A 22,753-nucleotide genomic window follows, 5' to 3' on the forward strand; every position below is an offset into this window, starting at 1 on the left:
TGAAGGTGTAAGCAAAGATAGACAGATGGCTGAAGGTGTAAGCAAAGATAGACAGATGGCTGAAGGTGTAAGCAAAGATAGACAGATGGCTGAAGGTGTAAGCAAAGATAGACAGATGGCTGAAGGTGTAAGCAAAGATAGACAGATGGCTGAAGGTGTAAGCAAAGATAGACAGATGGCTGAAGGTGTAAGCAAAGATAGACAGATGGCTGAAGGTGTAAGCAAAGATAGACAGATGGCTGAAGGTGTAAGCAAAGATAGACAGATGGCTGAAGGTGTAAGCAAAGATAGACAGATGGCTGAAGGTGTAAGCAAAGATAGACAGATGGCTGAAGGTGTAAGCAAAGATAGACAGATGGCTGAAGGTGTAAGCAAAGATAGACAGATGGCTGAAGGTGTAAGCAAAGATAGACAGATGGCTGAAGGTGTAAGCAAAGATAGACAGATGGCTGAAGGTGTAAGCAAAGATAGACAGATGGCTGAAGGTGTAAGCAAAGATAGACAGATGGCTGAAGGTGTAAGCAAAGATAGACAGATGGCTGAAGGTGTAAGCAAAGATAGACAGATGGCTGAAGGTGTAAGCAAAGATAGACAGATGGCTGAAGGTGTAAGCAAAGATAGACAGATGGCTGAAGGTGTAAGCAAAGATAGACAGATGGCTGAAGGTGTAAGCAAAGATAGACAGATGGCTGAAGGTGTAAGCAAAGATAGACAGATGGCTGAAGGTGTAAGCAAAGATAGACAGATGGCTGAAGGTGTAAGCAAAGATAGACAGATGGCTGAAGGTGTAAGCAAAGATAGACAGATGGCTGAAGGTGTAAGCAAAGATAGACAGATGGCTGAAGGTGTAAGCAAAGATAGACAGATGGCTGAAGGTGTAAGCAAAGATAGACAGATGGCTGAAGGTGTAAGCAAAGATAGACAGATGGCTGAAGGTGTAAGCAAAGATAGACAGATGGCTGAAGGTGTAAGCAAAGATAGACAGATGGCTGAAGGTGTAAGCAAAGATAGACAGATGGCTGAAGGTGTAAGCAAAGATAGACAGATGGCTGAAGGTGTAAGCAAAGATAGACAGATGGCTGAAGGTGTAAGCAAAGATAGACAGATGGCTGAAGGTGTAAGCAAAGATAGACAGATGGCTGAAGGTGTAAGCAAAGATAGACAGATGGCTGAAGGTGTAAGCAAAGATAGACAGATGGCTGAAGGTGTAAGCAAAGATAGACAGATGGCTGAAGGTGTAAGCAAAGATAGACAGATGGCTGAAGGTGTAAGCAAAGATAGACAGATGGCTGAAGGTGTAAGCAAAGATAGACAGATGGCTGAAGGTGTAAGCAAAGATAGACAGATGGCTGAAGGTGTAAGCAAAGATAGACAGATGGCTGAAGGTGTAAGCAAAGATAGACAGATGGCTGAAGGTGTAAGCAAAGATAGACAGATGGCTGAAGGTGTAAGCAAAGATAGACAGATGGCTGAAGGTGTAAGCAAAGATAGACAGATGGCTGAAGGTGTAAGCAAAGATAGACAGATGGCTGAAGGTGTAAGCAAAGATAGACAGATGGCTGAAGGTGTAAGCAAAGATAGACAGATGGCTGAAGGTGTAAGCAAAGATAGACAGATGGCTGAAGGTGTAAGCAAAGATAGACAGATGGCTGAAGGTGTAAGCAAAGATAGACAGATGGCTGAAGGTGTAAGCAAAGATAGACAGATGGCTGAAGGTGTAAGCAAAGATAGACAGATGGCTGAAGGTGTAAGCAAAGATAGACAGATGGCTGAAGGTGTAAGCAAAGATAGACAGATGGCTGAAGGTGTAAGCAAAGATAGACAGATGGCTGAAGGTGTAAGCAAAGATAGACAGATGGCTGAAGGTGTAAGCAAAGATAGACAGATGGCTGAAGGTGTAAGCAAAGATAGACAGATGGCTGAAGGTGTAAGCAAAGATAGACAGATGGCTGAAGGTGTAAGCAAAGATAGACAGATGGCTGAAGGTGTAAGCAAAGATAGACAGATGGCTGAAGGTGTAAGCAAAGATAGACAGATGGCTGAAGGTGTAAGCAAAGATAGACAGATGGCTGAAGGTGTAAGCAAAGATAGACAGATGGCTGAAGGTGTAAGCAAAGATAGACAGATGGCTGAAGGTGTAAGCAAAGATAGACAGATGGCTGAAGGTGTAAGCAAAGATAGACAGATGGCTGAAGGTGTAAGCAAAGATAGACAGATGGCTGAAGGTGTAAGCAAAGATAGACAGATGGCTGAAGGTGTAAGCAAAGATAGACAGATGGCTGAAGGTGTAAGCAAAGATAGACAGATGGCTGAAGGTGTAAGCAAAGATAGACAGATGGCTGAAGGTGTAAGCAAAGATAGACAGATGGCTGAAGGTGTAAGCAAAGATAGACAGATGGCTGAAGGTGTAAGCAAAGATAGACAGATGGCTGAAGGTGTAAGCAAAGATAGACAGATGGCTGAAGGTGTAAGCAAAGATAGACAGATGGCTGAAGGTGTAAGCAAAGATAGACAGATGGCTGAAGGTGTAAGCAAAGATAGACAGATGGCTGAAGGTGTAAGCAAAGATAGACAGATGGCTGAAGGTGTAAGCAAAGATAGACAGATGGCTGAAGGTGTAAGCAAAGATAGACAGATGGCTGAAGGTGTAAGCAAAGATAGACAGATGGCTGAAGGTGTAAGCAAAGATAGACAGATGGCTGAAGGTGTAAGCAAAGATAGACAGATGGCTGAAGGTGTAAGCAAAGATAGACAGATGGCTGAAGGTGTAAGCAAAGATAGACAGATGGCTGAAGGTGTAAGCAAAGATAGACAGATGGCTGAAGGTGTAAGCAAAGATAGACAGATGGCTGAAGGTGTAAGCAAAGATAGACAGATGGCTGAAGGTGTAAGCAAAGATAGACAGATGGCTGAAGGTGTAAGCAAAGATAGACAGATGGCTGAAGGTGTAAGCAAAGATAGACAGATGGCTGAAGGTGTAAGCAAAGATAGACAGATGGCTGAAGGTGGAAGCAAAGATAGACAGATGGCTGAAGGTGGAAGCAAAGATAGACAGATGGCTGAAGGTGGAAGCAAAGATAGACAGATGGCTGAAGGTGGAAGCAAAGATAGACAGATGGCTGAAGGTGGAAGCAAAGATAGACAGATGGCTGAAGGTGGAAGCAAAGATAGACAGATGGCTGAAGGTGGAAGCAAAGATAGACAGATGGCTGAAGGTGGAAGCAAAGATAGACAGATGGCTGAAGGTGGAAGCAAAGATAGACAGATGGCTGAAGGTGGAAGCAAAGATAGACAGATGGCTGAAGGTGGAAGCAAAGATAGACAGATGGCTGAAGGTGGAAGCAAAGATAGACAGATGGCTGAAGGTGGAAGCAAAGATAGACAGATGGCTGAAGGTGGAAGCAAAGATAGACAGATGGCTGAAGGTGGAAGCAAAGATAGACAGATGGCTGAAGGTGGAAGCAAAGATAGACAGATGGCTGAAGGTGGAAGCAAAGATAGACAGATGGCTGAAGGTGTAAGCAAAGATAGACAGATGGCTGAAGGTGTAAGCAAAGATAGACAAATGGCTGGAGGATATTGATATAGAGTGCCCTGTAGGGCTCCTACAGAAAGTTTGTCTCTTAGGGACAGCAAGAATCATCAGGAGGGTTCTAAGCACTTGAAAAACTGCTGAAAACTTGAGGATACCCAAGGTCACAAGTAGTAACCCACTACCTGCATAATCCTACCAGGAATAAGACCAAACCTGAACCAAACCAAAATGATATAGCTTACTCATCTTTGGATTAAATGTTTTATCTTTTATTTCGGTCTTTAAGCTGTGACCAGAAGAATTTTAGTTGAAAGAACCAACCCCAGTACATATTTTCTTTAAGCTTAGTGCTTATTTTATCAATCTCATTTGCCAAACTGCTAATGTACAGAGACTTAAACTCCCCAACACCAGTTGTCAAATAGTGGTGGGGGACAAACAAAGATACACAAACACACCCGTATGTGCTTCTTTCAGTTTCCATCGACCAAATCTACTCACAAAGTGTTGGTTGGCCTGAGATTATAAGTAGAAACTTCTTGCCAAGGTGCTACACTGTGGTACTGAACCTGGAATCATGTGATTAGAAGCAAACTTCTTACTATACAGCCACAATAAAAATAAATTTAAACAGCAAAATGTTTTCCACTGTTAGCAGTGTGAGTCCTATAGTGTTTTAATATCTTGTGGAGCTTAGTTCAGTTCCCACTGTGACTGTAATGTTAGCCAGATTAGAACTGGGTCTAGTTCAGTTTCTGCCCGAGTCACCCAAATGTGATCAGTCGTTCATTGCTATGTTTCATCATCATCAAGACCACTGGCACATAAAACACAATATATGCAACAAATGATTAATTTTGCAAATAACTCATTGAAATAGCAGACAATGTAATTGAATCCGTTTATTCAGCAACAGCTTTTAATAGCTCTATGTGAAGGAATGTATCAGATATAAAGAACTGTACAGCACATAAAATTTGTTGGAGAACTACATTGCCTTAACTCTTTAGCACTCAAATTACTCTGCTAAATGTAATGCTTATTTATTCATATTGTTTTGAAGTAATGCATTATCTCGTTGGGTTAAGATTTCAATGATGTGATTGTTTTCAGAATGATATTGTAGGGTAGGTGTGAGAAGCTTGATCTGCCAGTTTCAACATAAATTATGTAGAATGTTTGAGCCAGATATGGTCATATTAAATGCTTAAAAGGTTAAACAACTCAATAGAAGTATTTGCTCTGATTTTTAACCTATACAAATGGTTTAAGTTCACCATCATCATTTAACGTCCAACTAACACACTGGCATTGTGGACGGTTTGACAGGATCTGATGAGACCTGCATCAATGTCTACTTTATGCATCAATGTCTACTTTGGCATGGTTTCTATGGCTGGATGCTCTGTCTAACACCAAACACTTTACTGAATGTACTGAGTATCTTTTTCCCTAGCACTGGCATGAGTGATGGTTACATCATAACTTGCAAGGTTAGGTCCTTAAAATAGCTCTAAAGTGGCTCCTATAACTGAGGGAGTACAGAGCGGAGTGGGCAATGATTCTAGGTAGGGGGATGAAAGGATAGCATGATGAGAGGATGGTGGGACAGTTTAGAAGGTAACAGAGGAAAGAGAAGGGATTAGTGATTTGTGTTATTGAGGAAAGAGAGATGGACAGAGACAAAAGGTAATAGGGTGGGTTGTGTGAAAGGGTTGAGGGCTACACTAGCACTGACCAATTCCCTTCCCCACATTTTCACACCTTCACACACATATGCATACGTTAAGATCACCAGCATTCTCTCACACACACACACACCTTCTCGTCTTAGGTTCACCACTTCTTTGTTATCTTCCTTTTTTCTTAGCTCTCCTGTGTGATCCTTCTGTCCGGCATTCACCATGATAGATCGCTGACCACTACATTTATATTTTTTCTCTCCTTGTTTCTCTCCTTGTTTCTTTCTGTGTTCCTTTCTGTTGAAGAGCGTAGGCTCGAAACATTAAAGACTTTCTTTATTCCCGAGCGTTATACTAATACATCCATTTGTTGTTTACATCACCTGTCTTCGTCTGTTGTTTTTTTCCTAAATTCTCCCTTACAAAGGATGAGTAATGACAGGTGACAGAGAAAGGAAAGATAAAGGGTGTAATAGACTAGGGTGGAGAAGAATCCTGATCAAATTGTTCAGTCAATGGTTCAACAAAAGACAAACTAAAGATGAGTGAAATCAAATATTTGAATAACTTTCTTTTATTTAATTTTTTTCTTTAACTCTTTTTCTTTTTTTCTTTTTTAAAGGACTGGTAAAGGCTAAAAAATACTGCTGGAAAGATTCCAACTTGGCCCTGTTTGGCAGTGACCTGGAAAGACAAGTGAAAAGTAAGTGAATTGAATATCTATATTGTGTATGTGTATGCATATTGCAGGAAGAAAAGCACATTCTAAAAGAAATTTTGAGCAGTTATACTTTTATATATAGCTGAGTTGTATAATATGGAATATAACTGGTCAGAGTGTTACCATTTGTTTTACAGTTACAATTGCACTTGGAAATAGGAGTTATCTTATATTTCCAAGTGCAAAAGTAGGTGTGAAATCAATGGTAACTTTCTGATATTTATGTATGTGTGTGAGTGTGCTTTTCTGTATTTTCCTCACCACCACCACTCAATAACTGGTGTTGGTTTGCTTACATCCCCGTAAATTAGTAGTTCAGCAAGAGAAACTGATAAAATAAGTACCAGATTTTAAAGAATAAATACTGGATTTAATTTCCTTAACTACTCCCTTCAAAAGGTTATGCCACAGCTTGGCCACAGCCCAAGGGCTGAAAACAAGTAAAAGAAAAGGAATACATATAGGCGCAGGAGTGGCTGTGTGGTAAGTAGCTTGCTTACCAATCACATGGTTCCGAGTTCAGTCCCACTGCGTGGCACCTTGAGCAAATATCTTCTACTATAGCCTCAGGCCGACCAAAGCCTTATGAGTGGATTTGGTAGATGGAAACTGAAAGAAGCCCGTCGTTTATATGTATACATATATGTTTGTGTGTCTGTGTTTGTCCTCCTAGCATTGCTTGACAACTGATGCTGGTGTGTTTACGTCCCCGTAACTTAGCGGTTCAGCAAAAAGAGACTGATAGAATAAGTACTAAGCTTACAAAGAATAAGGTGGTGCTCCAGCATGGCCACAGTCAAATGACTGAAACAAGTAAAGAGAGATATATACATACATGCATGCATGCGTAAATAGCACAGATTTCATCTCATTTCAGTCAACCATATTCACTCACAAGGCATTAAGCTATAATAGATGACACTTACCCAATGTTCTGCACTATTGGATTAAACCTGAAATCATATAGCTGCAATAAGTGATCCTCTTAACAACATAGTTAAGCTTGTGCCTTAACCCTTTAGCATTTAAACTAGCCATATCTGGTCCAAATATGTTTTATGTTGAAACTGGCCAGATATAGCCTCTTGCAACTACTCTTACAATGTGATTCCAACAATAAACAATCACATTATTGAAATCTCAAACCTGTAAGATAATGCATGATTCATTGAAAACAATATGAATAAATAAGCATTACATTTGATAGAGTAATCTGGATGCTTATGAGTTCAAAGAAAAAGGGGTATTTTATTTATGTCTTGGAATTCATCATGGATCACAGTTTTGAAATTTTGGGAACTTACCACCCCTCATCATCATCATCATCATCGTTTAACGTCCGTTTTCCATGCTAGCATGGGTTGAACAATTTGACTGAGGACTGGCAAACCAGATGGCTGCACCAGGCTCCAATCTGATCTGGCAGAGTTTCTACAGCTGGATGCCCTTCCTAACGCCAACCACTCCGAGAGTGTAGTGGGTGCTTTTACATGCCACCAGCACTGGGGCCAGTCACACGGTACTGGCAACGGCCATGCTCAAAATGGTGTTTTTCACTTGCCACCTGCACAGGAGCCAGTCCAACGGCACTGGCAATGACCTCGCTCGAATGATTTTCATCATCATCATTTACCCTAATGTGTTTATTATATAAACCTATTTGTAAGATTCACAGTAGTTACATTTCCACTATTATTGTTTTGTTATTCTTCAGAGGAATCTGCAGAGACAGAACCAGCATGGGAAGGAGCTGGAAGTAAAGTTGGTGTGCAAATCTGGAGAATTGTGGTAAGGATTTCTCTAATTTCTATATTATTTGTACTTTGATGACTCTAATGAATCATATTGAGATTGAGTGACTTTGGAATTTTACTTCTATTACTCTATATAATCACTTCACTGCACACTGAGTGGATTCCTACCTCACTGCTTTCATAACTTATATATAAAACACGTGTAACATCTTATATGCTGTTGGCACTTCGTCGCTTATGACATCGAGGGTTCCAGTTGATCTGATCAACAGAACATCTTGCTCATGAAATTAACATGCAAGTGGCTGAGCACTCCACAGACACGTGTACCCTTAACGTAGTTCTTGGGGATATTCAGCATGACACAGTGTGACAAGGCTGGCCCTTTGAATTACAGGCACAACAGAAACAGGAAGTAAGAGTGAGAGAAAGTTGTGGTGAAAGAGTACAGCAGGGTTCGCCACCATCCCCTGCCGGAGCCCCGTGGAACTTTAGATGTTTTCGCTCAATAAACACTCACACCGCCTGGTCTGGGAATCGAAACCGCGATCCTATGACCGCGAGTCCGGTGCCCTAACCACTGAGCCATTGCACTTCCACAATCTTATATGTATGCATGATGTCTCATACATGTCTATGATATCTTGTACACATCTGTGATGTTTCATGCATGTGCCTGGTATCTTCTTCACATGTGTGACATCTCATACATGTGCATGAATTTTGTACATGTGCATGAATTTTGTACATGTGCACAACATCTCATACTCATGTGCAACATCTTGTATACACATGCACCATCTCATACATATATCCAGCATCTCACACACATGTGCAGCATCTTATACACGTGTGACATCTCATATTCAATCGTAACATACACATGGATAATTGCATGCACATATGCACATTACAATGCACAGAATACATCATTGCACACACACACAAACACACACATAACACTACACGTGAATATCACATATTCATAACATACACATGTAACATGAACCACACATAACATCACGTGCATATAACATTTTGCTGATACATATATAGCATATATTTCACACACTCGCACATGTAGCATCACATTCAATGCACATATCATCTAAATGTGACATCACCCACAAACATGCTAATAACATTAAACGCACACATGCATATACACAAACCAAAACAGACTGCAGGTTATCATAGACTCAATCTGTTGGTTATCCCTGAATATTTGGTCAGGGAAATCTGCGACAGAGCCTTGTGCCATAAATCTCTTCATACTGGTGATTAGCTATTTATCATAGAGAATCTTTTATCTTTTTCAGTCATTAGACTGCAACCATGCTAAGGCACAGCCTTGAAATGTTTAATCTTTTGGCATTTAGATTATTCTCTCAGAAGTAATGTTTATTTATTCACGTTGGTTTGAATTAAGCATTTATTATTTTGTAGCTTCAAAATCTCCAATGATGAGATTTTTTTTATTTTTAGAATGACATTGCAGGGTAGGCATGAGAGGCCGGATCTGTCCTGTTTAAACATGAAGCAGGTAAAACACTTTGGCCGGATATGGCCAGAGTAAATGCAAAATGTTTAATCAAACAAATCGACTCCAGTAATCTGGTAATCATTCCATCAGCCCCTTTGACCAAATTGCTAAGTTAAAGGGACGTAAACAAACCGACACTGGTTCTCAAGTAGTGCTGGAAGACAAAGATACATATATATATATATATATATATATATATATATATATATATATATATATATATATGGGCGCAGGAGTGGCTGTGTGGTAAGAAGCTTGCTTACCAACCACATGGTTCTGGGTTCAGTCCCACTGCATGACACCTTGGGCAAGTGTCTTCTATTATAGCCTCAGACCGACCAAAGCCTTGTGAGTGGATTTGATAGACGGAAACTGAAAGGAGCCCGTCGTATATATGTGTGTATATATATATATATATATATATATATATATATATATATATATATATGTGTGTGTGTGTGTGTGTGTGTGTGTGTATATGTTTGTGTGTCTGTGTTTGTCCCCCCAACATCGCTTGACAACCGATGCTGGTGTGTTTACGTCCCCGTAACTTAGCGGTTCAGCAAAAGAAACCGATAGAATAAGTACTAGGCTTTCAAAGAATAAGTCCTGGGGTCGATTTGCTTGACTAAAGGCGGTGCTCCAGCATGGCTGCAGTCAAATGACTGAAACAAGTAAAAGAGTATATATGACAGACTTCTTTTAATTTCCATTTACCATATCCACTGACAAGGCTTTAATTGGCTTGGGGCTTAAGTAGAAGACACTTGTTTGAGGTGCCATACAGTGGGACTGAACCCGGAACCATGTGGTTAGAAAGCATACTTCTTAGAACAGCCACATCTGCTTAAATACTTTACAAACTGACACAGAGAGTCACAAAAATTAGCTGGAGGTTTGAAATTAAAATGTTTAATTGAACAGCTCTCTTTCAAATATTTATTTTGTTAATGGCTACATTATACATATTTTGTTCTTATTTCAGAAATTTGAAGTCACTCATTGGCCAAAAGAGGATTATGGCTCATTCTACAACGGTGATTCCTACATTATCCTCAATGTATGTAAATATAAAGCTCTTTGTTTTATTGCATTTGGTTTAACATTAGATTTTTCTATGCTAGCATGAGTAAAAGTATATTATTGAGGTATTGATTTTACAGCTGAACAGCCTCCCTGTTGCTACATCTTATCTGTTTTACAAGCAAGGGGATGCCTTTCACCCACACCCACCACTACCATAACCTCCATGGCTTCAAAGGTGCAAAGCAAGAGGTTATTCGTTAGCAGGAAAAGTGACAATAGCACTCAGCATTTCCTGTGGACTGAAACTTTCAAAGAACACAAATGTAAACAAACACACATACACACACCCTTCCCCGATATATATATATATATATATATATATATATATATATATATATATATAGACAGTCTGTTAAAGTCTGTCATACCGGCCATGATGAAATACCACAAGGTATAGAAAATACGTATTCGCCTTTATATATTTAATCCTTTATATTGAACACTCAATATTTCATCTATTCAATAAGACATATTCCATATATTCAATAAGACATTCAATACTTTATTTCATTGTACCATCCATTTTTATTTTATATTATATATTGTATATTATATCATATATTGTATATTCCATATTCTATATCCCACATTGGTTTTGCAGGAATATAAATAAAACATAAAAAACAGACAGTGTTGGAACTCTTTTAAACAAAATAATATATTCCTCTATACACAATCATACAGAACCCCTTTCTTTGTATTTATTTTTACTCGCACACATATATATATATATATATATATATATATATATATATATATATATTCTTTTAACTTTTTACTCGTTTCAGTCATTTGCTGGAGTACCGCCTTTAATTGAAGAAATTAACCTCAGGACTTTGTAAGCCTAGTTCTTTGTCTATCAGTCTCTTTTGTCGAACTGCTAAATACATCAGCATCAGTTCTCAAGCGATGGCAGGAGACAAACACAGACATACCCATGCACATTACATATATAATGAAAAAACCTAAATACATATAATATGTACCCCTTCTCTAACTTGAGTCAAGGAGGTTGATATAACGTCCTTGGTTTGTAAACGTATATACGGTAACGTCCTTTATTATTATTATTGTATACATAACATAATGCAAACGTGTAGCTATTTTGTGCACTTTGCAGAAAATAAAGAAATAAAAGTAATAACGTCAGTGAAAAATAAATATTAAGTAAATTGTCTTTACATATTCATCACTTAGAAAATTTTGCTTAGAAAATATTTTTCATTTTTAATCTCGTATATAGTACGCACTAGAAATTTTGACCTTTAAATCTTGGGGGAAAAGTGCGGATTATACTCGAGGATTTACGGTGTATATATATATATATATATATATATATATATATATATATATATTTGTACATATTTATATACAAAGGGCTTCTTTCAGTTTCCATCTACTGAATCCATTCACAAGGCTTTGGTTGGCATGAGGCTATAGTAGAAGACACTTACTCAAAGTACCAGGCAATGGGACTGAACCCAGAATCATGTGGTCGGGAGGTAAGCTTCTTACCACACAGCAGGCACAGATGTATATAACATTGTTGCATGCACATCACATGCACATAGCGTTACATGCACACATGCAGGTTATCATAGAATCACTGTGCAGTATGCACAACCTTTGAAGGCTGCTACAATGCAGGACTGGAATCATTGATACACTTGAACTAACTGGTTCTTATCTATTTCGAATGTCACCCAAACAGTCGTGGCTTTCAGTGTTGCTGTGGTATTGTAAGGATATTGAGTACTCTCCCTTTCAACACTGCTTCAAACGTAGTAGTCCATAGGATTTAAATCTGATGAGTTTTGAAGCAACATAGTTAGTTATAAAGCAAGCTTCTTGATCACCCAACCATATATTTTTAACATATCTCACTGTATCAGACAGGTTATCACATGTTGTTATACACTGCTGGTCACAATGCACTTGCTTGCATTGTTGTAGTATTTAAAGGATGCCACCCTACTGGCTGGGCAGGCAAGCCAGCATTAGCCTCAAACAGAGTGCCAGTTCATTACAGGGTTACCTATTCATAGCTGAGTGGCCTGGAGCAGGGTGAAGTTAAGTGTTTTGCTCAAGAACACAAATACCACCAGTCTGGGAATCAAAACCACAATCTTGTGATCGTGAGTGCAACACCCTAACCAACTGGGCCACCCACCTTCACAATTTTAAAGCATGGTTGTGTGAAAAGAATCTTACTTCCAAACTGCATGGTTCCAATTTCAGTCCCACTGTATGGCGCCTTGGGTCAGTATCTTCTTCTGTAGCCTTGAGCCAACTAAAGCATTGTGAGTGGATTTGGTTGATAGAAACTGAAAGAAACCTGTCCAATATATAATATATATGTGTGTGTGTTTGTCCCCAACTAGTGCTTGACAACCTGTGTTGGTGTGTTTATATCCCCACTACTTAACAGTTTGACAAAAGAGACTGATGCACTAAACTTCGAGCTTATTTGAAAAATATATTCTTGGACTGACTCATTCGACTAAAATTTCAAGGCAGTGACTCAGCATGGTCACCATCTGACTCAAACAAATAAAAAATAAAATGTGTATTTATCTATACACTGTTTTTCAATGTCTATGTTTATAGCCATATATATATATATATATATATATATATATATATATATATATATATATATATTGTAAAGATAATCTGGAACTCGATTGAGGAAAGAAAACTCCGAATGACCCGTCCTTGTTTTCTTTGTATCATCTGTCTGAATGTTTTGCATTCTTGTCCCATTTTTGTATTATATATATATATATGTTATATTAAATTTTTGCTATGTTTTTTTTCCTTAAAAGCTCTCTTTCTTCCTCTAATTGCAGACTTACACTGTTGATGACTCTGAAGATCTTAAGTATGATGTTCATTTCTGGATTGGTAAAGATAGTTCTCAGGTAATAAATACTTCTAATTGGTAATCTATATTCTCTACAGCTGTTATTGGGTTCATCATTCAGTTGCATCTTGTATTTGTTAGGAAATCAATTTTTATCATTACTTTTACATAGCCCTCTATTTCTTTTTAACAAATAGAATAAACAATAAGTATCATGTGACCTTCTTAACCATGCAATATACACCACAGTTCATGGAAATAAGATCACTTAAAGGTTATGGGTTCATTCCCTGCTAAAGGTAGGATTTGAAAAACAGCGGGAGGACACCTTAGAGTCATGACCTAGGTGAACCTAGTTCCCTCACAGTGTCAGGAACTAGTAAACTTAAACACTTGCTTGACAGGAATTCTTCCTCTGAAAATTTCTCGTTTTGTCTGATGGCCCAATAACAACTTACCACTTCCTACAGTATTAAATGCCTTTAATAATTTTACAGTCCACTAAACCATTGAATACCCTCAAAAAAATCTTTTTAACATTTTGAAATTATTCAAGAGGTTAGTTAAAATAAAGTGTGGAGGCGCAATGGCCCAGTGGTTAGGGCAGTGGACTCGCGGTCATAGGATCGCGATTTCGATTCCTAGACCGGGCATTGTGAGAGTTTATTGAGCGAAAACAGCTAAAAAAGCTCCATGAGGCTCCGGCAGGGGATGGTGGACTCTTTCACCACAACTTTCTCTCACTCTTACTTCCTGTTTCTGTTGTGCCTGTAATTCAAAGGGTCAGCCTTGTCACACTGTGTCAGGCTGAATATATCTGAGAACTACGTTAAGGGTACACGTGTCTGTGGAGTGCTCAGCCACTTGCACGTTAATTTCACGAGCAGGCTGTTCCGTTGATCGGATCAACTGGAACCCTCAACGTCGTAAGCGACGGAGTGCCAACAAGAAGTTAAAATAAAGTAAAAGTACTTTTAAACTCCTGTAATTTTAAAACTGATAAGAAAGCTTCCCTTTTAATTTTATTTAATGTGTATGTAGGTGCTGGCATGGCTGTGTGGTTAAGAAGCTCACTTTGCAACCATGGTATTTTGGGTTCAGTCCCACTGTGTGTGGCACCCTGGGGAAGTTCTATACAGGTCAACCTATATCTTATGAGTGAGTTTACTGGTCAAACTATGGAAGCCCATTATATGTATAACAGAAATAACTAACATTTTAAGGACAAAATATTATTGGATAGTGATTTTTTTTTTTTTCTAGGATGAATATGGAACAGCAGCTTATAAAACTGTTGAGCTAGATACTCTGTTGGATGATAAAGCTGTACAACATCGAGAAGTTCAAGGACAAGAGAGTGAGCTGTTTAAATCCTACTTTGATAAGTTAATGTAAGTTTTTGTTATGTTTTAATTATTTATATACTAAAATATATCTGACAGTTTTTATGAATCCTTATCGAAAACATGACATTTTTATTTCAGTTATTTGGGTTATCACTGTAGTTTAGTGAAGTTCTCACAGAGAAATGGGAACTTTGATGGTAATGCCTTTCCCAAAAACCTCTGTAAAGTAAAAAAAAAAAAGAAGGGGAAAATAACCAGTAACTTAACTCTCATGTGATGTTGGTTTATTGGTACCTTATCATGTTTTTTATGGTACTCATAATTGTGCATATAACTGTATGTGTGAACATGTATGGATGTTTATACATGTGCATGTATTCATGTGAATAATACACACACACCCACATACATGTATGAATATATATCTATATACATAAATGTGTAATGGTGTCTCTGTGTGTTTGGGGTTACTCTACCTCCCCCCACACCGTCCAACTGATTTTAATGATTTTTGGCACATAGGTAGATCACATGCCTTGAAGTTCAAATAAGGCCGGAATTTTTCGTAAACTCAGTAATGCTCCGTTGGCATCGATTTTTGTGAGCTCAATCAGGTGTTTGAATGGAAATTCCCATAACAATGTTATTTTTCCTGCAGCTTTTGCATTTTTTGTCTGGTTTTGATGAAAATCGGTGAGTGAACAAGGCTCATGGCAGTGAGTTGATGTCAATATATGGCATTGACAAAAAATCGATAATTGCACCTGAGCAGTGGTTTTATAAAATCAATAGGCTTTTTGCAGGCAAATACCGATAGGGATTTTATTTTGGGCCGTAACTTTTATATTTTTCATCTGATTTTAATGAAATTTGAGATTTCAAGGTTCAATTTTCTTTTCACTCTTTTGGGGTCAATAAAATACGTACCAGTTAAACACTGAGATCAACATAATCAACTAGTCCCCCCCCAAAAAAAATTTCAGACCTTGTGCCTCTAGAAGAAATTATTATTATTATTAGTAGTAGTAGTAGTAGTAAGATGGTATGCTGGCAGAATCATTAGCACACCGGACAAAATGCTTAGTGGCATTTCATCCATCTTTACATTCTGAGTTCAAATTCCATCGAGGTCAACTTTGCCTTTTATCCTTTCAGGGTTGATAAAATAAGTACCAGTTGAGTCCTGGAATCAATGTAATCAACTAGCTTCTTTACCCAAAATTTCTGGCCTTGTGCATATAGAAGAAAGGATTATTATTATTAAGGTAGCATGCTAACAATCTGAGTTCAAATTCTGCTGAGGCTAACTTTGCCTTTCATCCTTTCAGGGCCAATAAAATAATTACCAGTTGAATGCTGGGGTGAATGTAATCAACTTATCTCCTCCCCGAAATTGCAGGCCTTGTGTCAAAATTTGAAACCTTTGTTGTTGTGGCATAGTAGTAATAGTATTAAAGAAGTTTGATTCCTCAAGTAACAATACCTAACCAATGAATTTTAATCTATTGTAAAATATCAAATATAATTTTCATGATCATCTTACAGAATATTAGAAGGAGGTGCAGAAACTGGTTTCAGACATGTTGAACCTGAAAATTACCGAGCCAGACTTCTACGTTTTGTTGGTTCAAGAAAGAACATTGAAATGATTGAAGTAAGTAGATATTTTTATATTTTCTTTAACTTTAACCTATTACCTACCAGTGATCTCACATGAGATCACTTAAAAATTACAAATTTTGTAATTATCTGTCAATATTTACACATATCTAACCTTTTTGCTGTATCTACTAGGTATATTTCTCTGATATTCAAATGAGGTTTGCTAATTTTTCACCCAATATCTCGCTTATTTCTATCTGAAATGTTATTTTGATCATTCCAGCGTGTTTCTAAGGCTGTTTTATGCTAGAAATCAAAGTTTCATAAAAAAAGTTCCAGTTAATAGAATTATGGGAGGTAATGGGTAACTTGTTTCAGTCATTGGACAGTGGTCAGGCTGGCATACCACCTTGAAGGATTTTAGTTGAACTAATTGACCCAAGTATTTATTTATATCAGTCTATCCACCCAAATTTCATCATCATCATTTTAATATCCACTTTTCCATGCTCACATGGGTTAGGTGGAATTTGTTGAGGCAGATTTTCTATCGCCAGATGTCCTTTCCTGTTGCTAGCCCTTTTTCAGTGGGCTTTGGCCATGCTTGGACACTACCCTGAAGGGTTTAGGCAAACAAATCAACCCCAGTACTAATTATTTTATTTCTTTACAATTCTTGTATTTATTCTAATTACCAAACTGCTAAGTTATGAGGATGAAAACACGGCAACACCAGTTCAAAGCAGCAGAGGAGGGCAAATACTAAATCATACACATATTATACAACAGGCTCCCACACATGGTTTCCATCTTCCAAAATCACTCATGAGGCATTGCTTGCCCAGGGGATATAGTAGGAGACACTTATAGTGTTGTACAGTGAAACTGAAACTATGTGGCTACAAAACAAGCTTCTTAACCATACAGCCATGTCTGCACCTACAGAGAAAACCTTCAAAACTTTTGCTAATGCCAAAGGTAACTGTATTGAGGAAAGATATCACTCTCTGGTCAGTTTCAAAAGTTTGGTAAAGGCAAGGTATAACTCTGTGCCAAGAGCTGTCTCAAATTGCTCAATATGAAACTTGTTTGTGGCCAGAGGTAATCAGCATAGAAACAGCAGGGTTCCAGTCAGTTTATTTTGCTTGTTATTGTATATAAAAGAATGATACTTTGATAATGCATTTCATCAGTTTTCACATGAGCATAAGACCTTGCAATGAGAAACCTTAGAAAGGGGAGTTAACCTAGAATACAGTATTCAGTAATGTGATATCTGTAACTAGTTTGGCTACAGAATATTGCTGCCTTGTTTAGGTATACAAGCAAAGTTACAGAATTTTATGCTTTAGCTGTATGTGTAAAATATAATAGGACAGTTAACTTTCTATTAGTTTATATTTTTTGTGAGTATGTTGTTGTAACAGACCTGTCATGAAATTCTTTCCAGCCAAAACTATCTTGTCATTGTAGTCATACATATGTATGACTACATTATCCAATGTGTATTCCTTTTCTAAGAGGACAGAATGTGATTTAAGTGAAATTTTGCTGTTATATTTAGCAAGTCGAGCAATTATTGTAGAAGCTCTCTTATTTGGTGAGCTTATATAATAAACAGGCGTTTTTCATGGGTTGAAGGGAATATTATTGGAGCAGATTTTTTTACACCTGGATGCCTTTCCTGTCATGAATCCTCACTTGTTTCCAAACAAGAAGGTAGTATTTCCTATGGCCTCACATATTTTCATGGAAAATTTGGAAACAAATAACACTGCTTGTTTGATACTGATACTTGCTTATATATATCCAATATCATCAAACCAAGGAGACACACACACACAATGGGCTTCTTTCAGTTTCCATCAACAAAGTTCATCACAAAGCTCTAGCTAGTCCAGGGCAATAGTAGAAGTCACTTGCCCAAGGTGCCGGGTAAAGGCAGTTTCACACCTCTTCTTGAAAAACGCATTTGTTTGAAAATATTTTTTCAGATTCCTACGTTTCAGATGTCAGAGATTACAAATATGCAAAAAAAAAATTGTTTTTTTAGGTCCACCAAAGAGGCAGGGTGAAATTTGAACAATTTAAAATTTGGGAGTAGGGGAGATTGAGGTCAGCATTTTAAATTTGGCAAAGGTGGTTTTAAAAAAAAAATTTCGGTAAAAGTTCAAAATTTTAAATGGGAGGCAGGGAATTAAAAAAATTGTTTTCTTTTCTTCTTTTTTTTTTTGCATGTTCGTAATCTCTGACATCTGAAATGTAAGAATCGCAACAAATATATTTTAAAAAAGGCATTTTTCAATGAACGGTGTAAAATTGCATTAGCCCCAAGGTGTCATATAATGGAATCAAACCTGAAACTATGTAATTGGGAAGCAAGCTTCATAATCACATAGCCACGCCTGCACTATTTGTAAGAATATGTTTATATGTATATATAAATTCTGTTTTAAATTTCTTATAGGTTCCAAAACACAAAAGCTGTTTGAACAATTGTGATGTGTTTATACTTGATAAGGGTGATGTGATCTATCAGATGAATACACCTGAAAGTAACAAAGATGAACGCTTCAAGGTAATATTCCTTTCATCATTCATCAGTAGTTCTCATGTGGTTATATTTGTAAACGCCAAGAAATATTTTATTGGCTGTCTAGAAAACAAAACTTCTGTTAATGTTTACATCCTCTTCTTCAATTGATATATTTGTCTTCTTCATTATTTTTAACATCCATTTTTCTATGCTTGCATGGATCAGATGAAATTCATTGAAGCAGAAAGCAAGTTTTCTACAGTTAAATATTTCCTATAGTCACAACTTACCTGTTACCAATCAAATAAATGTTTTGTCATAACTAGACATGGTTTTCATGGTAGATTGTAAATGAACAATGCTCGTTTACAACCATCGCATGATGTCAAGTCTAGGGGACACTCCCTGCTCCCACACTCACATGTATGACAAACTTCTTTCAGTTTTTGTTGAGCAAATCCACTCCTTAAACATTGGTCAGTCACGTGCAATAGTAGAAGACGTTTTGCTCAAGGTGCTGCAAAGTGGAACTGTGTAGCACCTTGGGAATAAATAAGTAAAATTTATATGTAGCAGCAACTTAGTTCCACTAATTAAGTTGGTAGAGTTGTGTTGAAAACCTAGAAGTTCTCACTGAGAGTCCTATATGCAGCTACTGAGAAAAGAAACTTCCCAAAATATGAAACATCTGGAAACCAAGAATGAAATGGTGCTGATTCAGAAATATTAGAAGCTTACAAAAGCTCAAATAACATAAATAAATGTAAAAATACTTACCTTGGGCCTCCAAAAACATGTGTTTACAATTTATCGTTGTCTATCCTTAAATGAGTCTCAGAAATGTCTATTCGTATTTTTTTTAAGATTATATGGTTAATTTGTAGGAGCTTTGACTGTTATTACTAGTTAATAAGCTAATTGTGTAGACACTCTTTTGTTGGATTGTTACTGCCCTGTATCTTTACTTAATGATTTACAATCTCTCACAGTTTGGCAAGTTCCAAAGCTACACTTCTGCTGATTAGATTAAACGGAACATGCCTAAAATTACTTCCCTTGTGAAATTTAAAAATTCAGTTTTATTCATCAACTACTAAATTTCAAATATAAGAATGACACAATTTACAGTTTTCTTTAAGTAAGTTACTTTCAGATTGACCCCTAGAAAAATGTGCCCATTTTGCTATTTTTCTCCTTGTTCCCTATAAATGAGAAAACAAAACATTATTTATGTCCTTATAATTCTTTTTCCTATGGTAAGGTGTTAGATGAGTTTTAAAAGTTAAACACTATCTTAAGGGTGGTATTTTGTCCACCCTCTTTTCAGTCCTCACAAACTCAGACCCCAGGTGGGTGACCAGGTGGGTGACCAGGTGTGGAGCCTGATTTTACTTGTGAGAAATGCTACTCTACATAGTTCTCTTTGAGTAGAACCAATGAGGATTGAGTTCAACTAGTTTAGGACTCAGAAAGCTAAAGAAGGGCCGTCATTGTTTGCTGGATTTCCTTTCTATAAAAATAAATAGATAAAGCTCAGGACTCTTGAATTTTGAGAACCTCTCACCTCATGATGGGAACCAAAAATAGTTTTACCAAATTTTTCCTACATGCTAGAATTAATCAATTGGTTGACTCCAGAGTATTTTACCTCAGTGATATATTTCTGTTTTCGAAATACACCCACTCTTGTACAATATTGTATTTATTCATAGGGATTCACTCTCATTACTACTCCCCTTTGTACAGGCATAGGTATAGCTGTGATTAAGAAATTCTCTTCCCCAACCATGTAGTTTTAGGTTCAGTCCCAATTTGAAGCACCTTGTCTAAACACCACAAGCCATTTTATCTCTCATTCTACCAGTTCTGTTAATCCATCACCATTATATTAAAAATGATTAGTGTGAAAAAAAAAACCTGGTTTTGAATATTTATTCTCATCATTTACTACACTCTCTGAGTGGTTGGCGTTAGGAAGGGCATCCAGCTGTAGAAACTCTGCCAAATTAGATTGGAGCCTGGTGTAGCCATCCGGTTGCACCAGTCCTCAGTCAAATCGTCCAACCCATGCTAGCATGGAAAGCGGACGTTAAACGATGATGATGATCATCATCATCATCATCATTTATGTAATTTCATCCATAAATTTTCTATGAAATTACACAAATTTGTGCATCTGTAAAACACATTGAAAGGATCTGAAAAGATTTTACCTGAAAAAAATGTTATTTAACAATTTATTTTTCCATATAAGAAAAGAAGGGTAATTTATGGTTTTATTTTATTTCATTTTTGTTTTATTTTATTTAGGCTGTGCAATTTTTACAAGAGTTGAAATCTGAAAGAGGCAGTGTTGAAGTTGAAACCTTGGAACAAGACGACACCAGATCCTCTGTAAGTTTGTACACTGATGATACTTTTGAAGATTATTTCAAGATTATTTGACCATAAACAAATAGTCATATCGTTGTTGTTGTTGGCACTCCATTGCTTACGACGTCGAGGGTTCCAGTTGATCCGATCAACGGAACAGCCTGCTCGTGAAATTAACATGCAAGTGGCTGAGCACTCCACAGACACGTGTACCCTTAACGTAGTTCTTGGGGATATTCAGCGTGACACAGTGTGACAAGGCTGGCCTCTTTGAAATACAGGTACAACAGAAACAGAAAGAAAGAGTGAGAGAAAGTTGTGGTGAAAGAGTACAGCAGGGTTCACCACCATCCACTGCTGAAGCCTCGTGGAGCTTTTAGGTATTTTTGCTCAATAAACACTCATAATGCCTGATCTGGGAATCGAAACCGCGATCCTATGACCGCGAGTCTGCTGTCCTAACCACTGGGCCATTGCATCTCCACATATCTGTTCTCATCTGGTAACCAAAGTTAAACAATGCCAAACCTGGTTAGTAATTAGACAGACAGGTGACTGCTTCAGGAACACGGGGAATGTTAGCTCTGCTTTTATGTAAGAAATTATTGAGGCTGTGGCATTATCAGAGATTTCTACCTCATGAGCAGATGTGGTCACCTTTTGGTGAGCATGTTTTCCCCTACTGCACATTGTCAATGACATAACTGTAATTCTGTGTCAAATGATGATCAGGGTTAAATATCTGGTTCCTGGAATGTATGACACGAGTGCTGGCACAATGTAAAAGGCACCCAGTACACTTTGTAAAGTTGTTGGTTTTAGGAAGGGCATCTTGTCAAAGCAAACAGTAGAGCTTGATGCCGTCCTCTGGCTTGACAGCACCTATCAAACCATTCAACCCATGTTAGCATAGAAGGCAGATGTTAAATGATGATGAATAGCAGACACAGCCTGAGGTGTGGGATTGAAACCAGAAACATGTAACTGCAAGGCATGCTTCTTAACCACTCACATGTTTATAATAATACTCTATATATGGCATTAGGAAGAGCATCCAAGAGCAGAAACCATGTCTAAGGTGACATTGCAGCTTGAAACAGTTTTGAGGCTCATTGGATCCTGTCAAACTGTCTAAACCATACCAGCATGCAAATCAGTTATTAAATGATGATGATGTGTACACAGGCATGTCTGTGTGGTAAGAAGCTTGCTTCTCAATCACATAGTTTCAGGTTCAGTCCCACTGTGTGGTACCTTGGGCAAGTGTCTTTTACTTTCACCTCAGGATGACCAAAGTCTTGTGAGTGGATTTGGTAGAAAGAAACTGAAAGAAGACGGCGAGCTGGCAGAAACGTTAGCATGCCAGGTGAAATGCTTAGCAGTATTTCATCTGCCGTTACGTTCTGAGTTCAAATTCTGCCAAGGTCGACTTGGCCTTTCATCTTTTCGGGATCGATAAATTAAGTACCAGTTACACACTGGGGTCAATGTAATCGACTTAATCCCTTTGTCTGTCCTTGTTTGTCCCCTATATGTTTAGCCCCTTGTGGGCAATAAAGAAATAAGAAATGTTATCACACCGGGCGAAATGCTTAGCGGTATTTCATCTTTACACTCTAAGTTCAAACTCCGCCGAGGTTGACTTTGCCTTTTATCCTTTCAGGGTCAATAAATTAAGCACCAGCTACATACTGCATTGATTTAATCGACTG

At 37.7% G+C, this 22,753-nt stretch overlaps 1 protein-coding gene across 1 annotated transcript in view; it reads left to right on the top strand.

Annotated features, from left to right (window-relative positions):
- LOC106871273 (gelsolin-like protein 2) overlaps positions 1-22,753 on the top strand; it is a 78,271-nt gene that overhangs the window by 48,162 nt on the left and 7,356 nt on the right. The window contains exons 3-10 of the mRNA XM_014917636.3: positions 5,840-5,920; positions 7,653-7,726; positions 10,221-10,295; positions 13,171-13,242; positions 14,448-14,575; positions 16,076-16,184; positions 18,600-18,710; positions 20,979-21,062. Coding sequence (XP_014773122.1) covers positions 5,840-5,920; positions 7,653-7,726; positions 10,221-10,295; positions 13,171-13,242; positions 14,448-14,575; positions 16,076-16,184; positions 18,600-18,710; positions 20,979-21,062 — 734 coding nt within the window. The remainder of the gene's footprint in view (positions 1-5,839; positions 5,921-7,652; positions 7,727-10,220; positions 10,296-13,170; positions 13,243-14,447; positions 14,576-16,075; positions 16,185-18,599; positions 18,711-20,978; positions 21,063-22,753) is intronic.

This window comes from Octopus bimaculoides, chromosome 5 (assembly GCF_046866305.1).
Source record: "Octopus bimaculoides isolate indiv1 chromosome 5, ASM4686630v1, whole genome shotgun sequence".
Taxonomy (NCBI): Eukaryota; Metazoa; Mollusca; class Cephalopoda; order Octopoda; family Octopodidae; genus Octopus; species Octopus bimaculoides.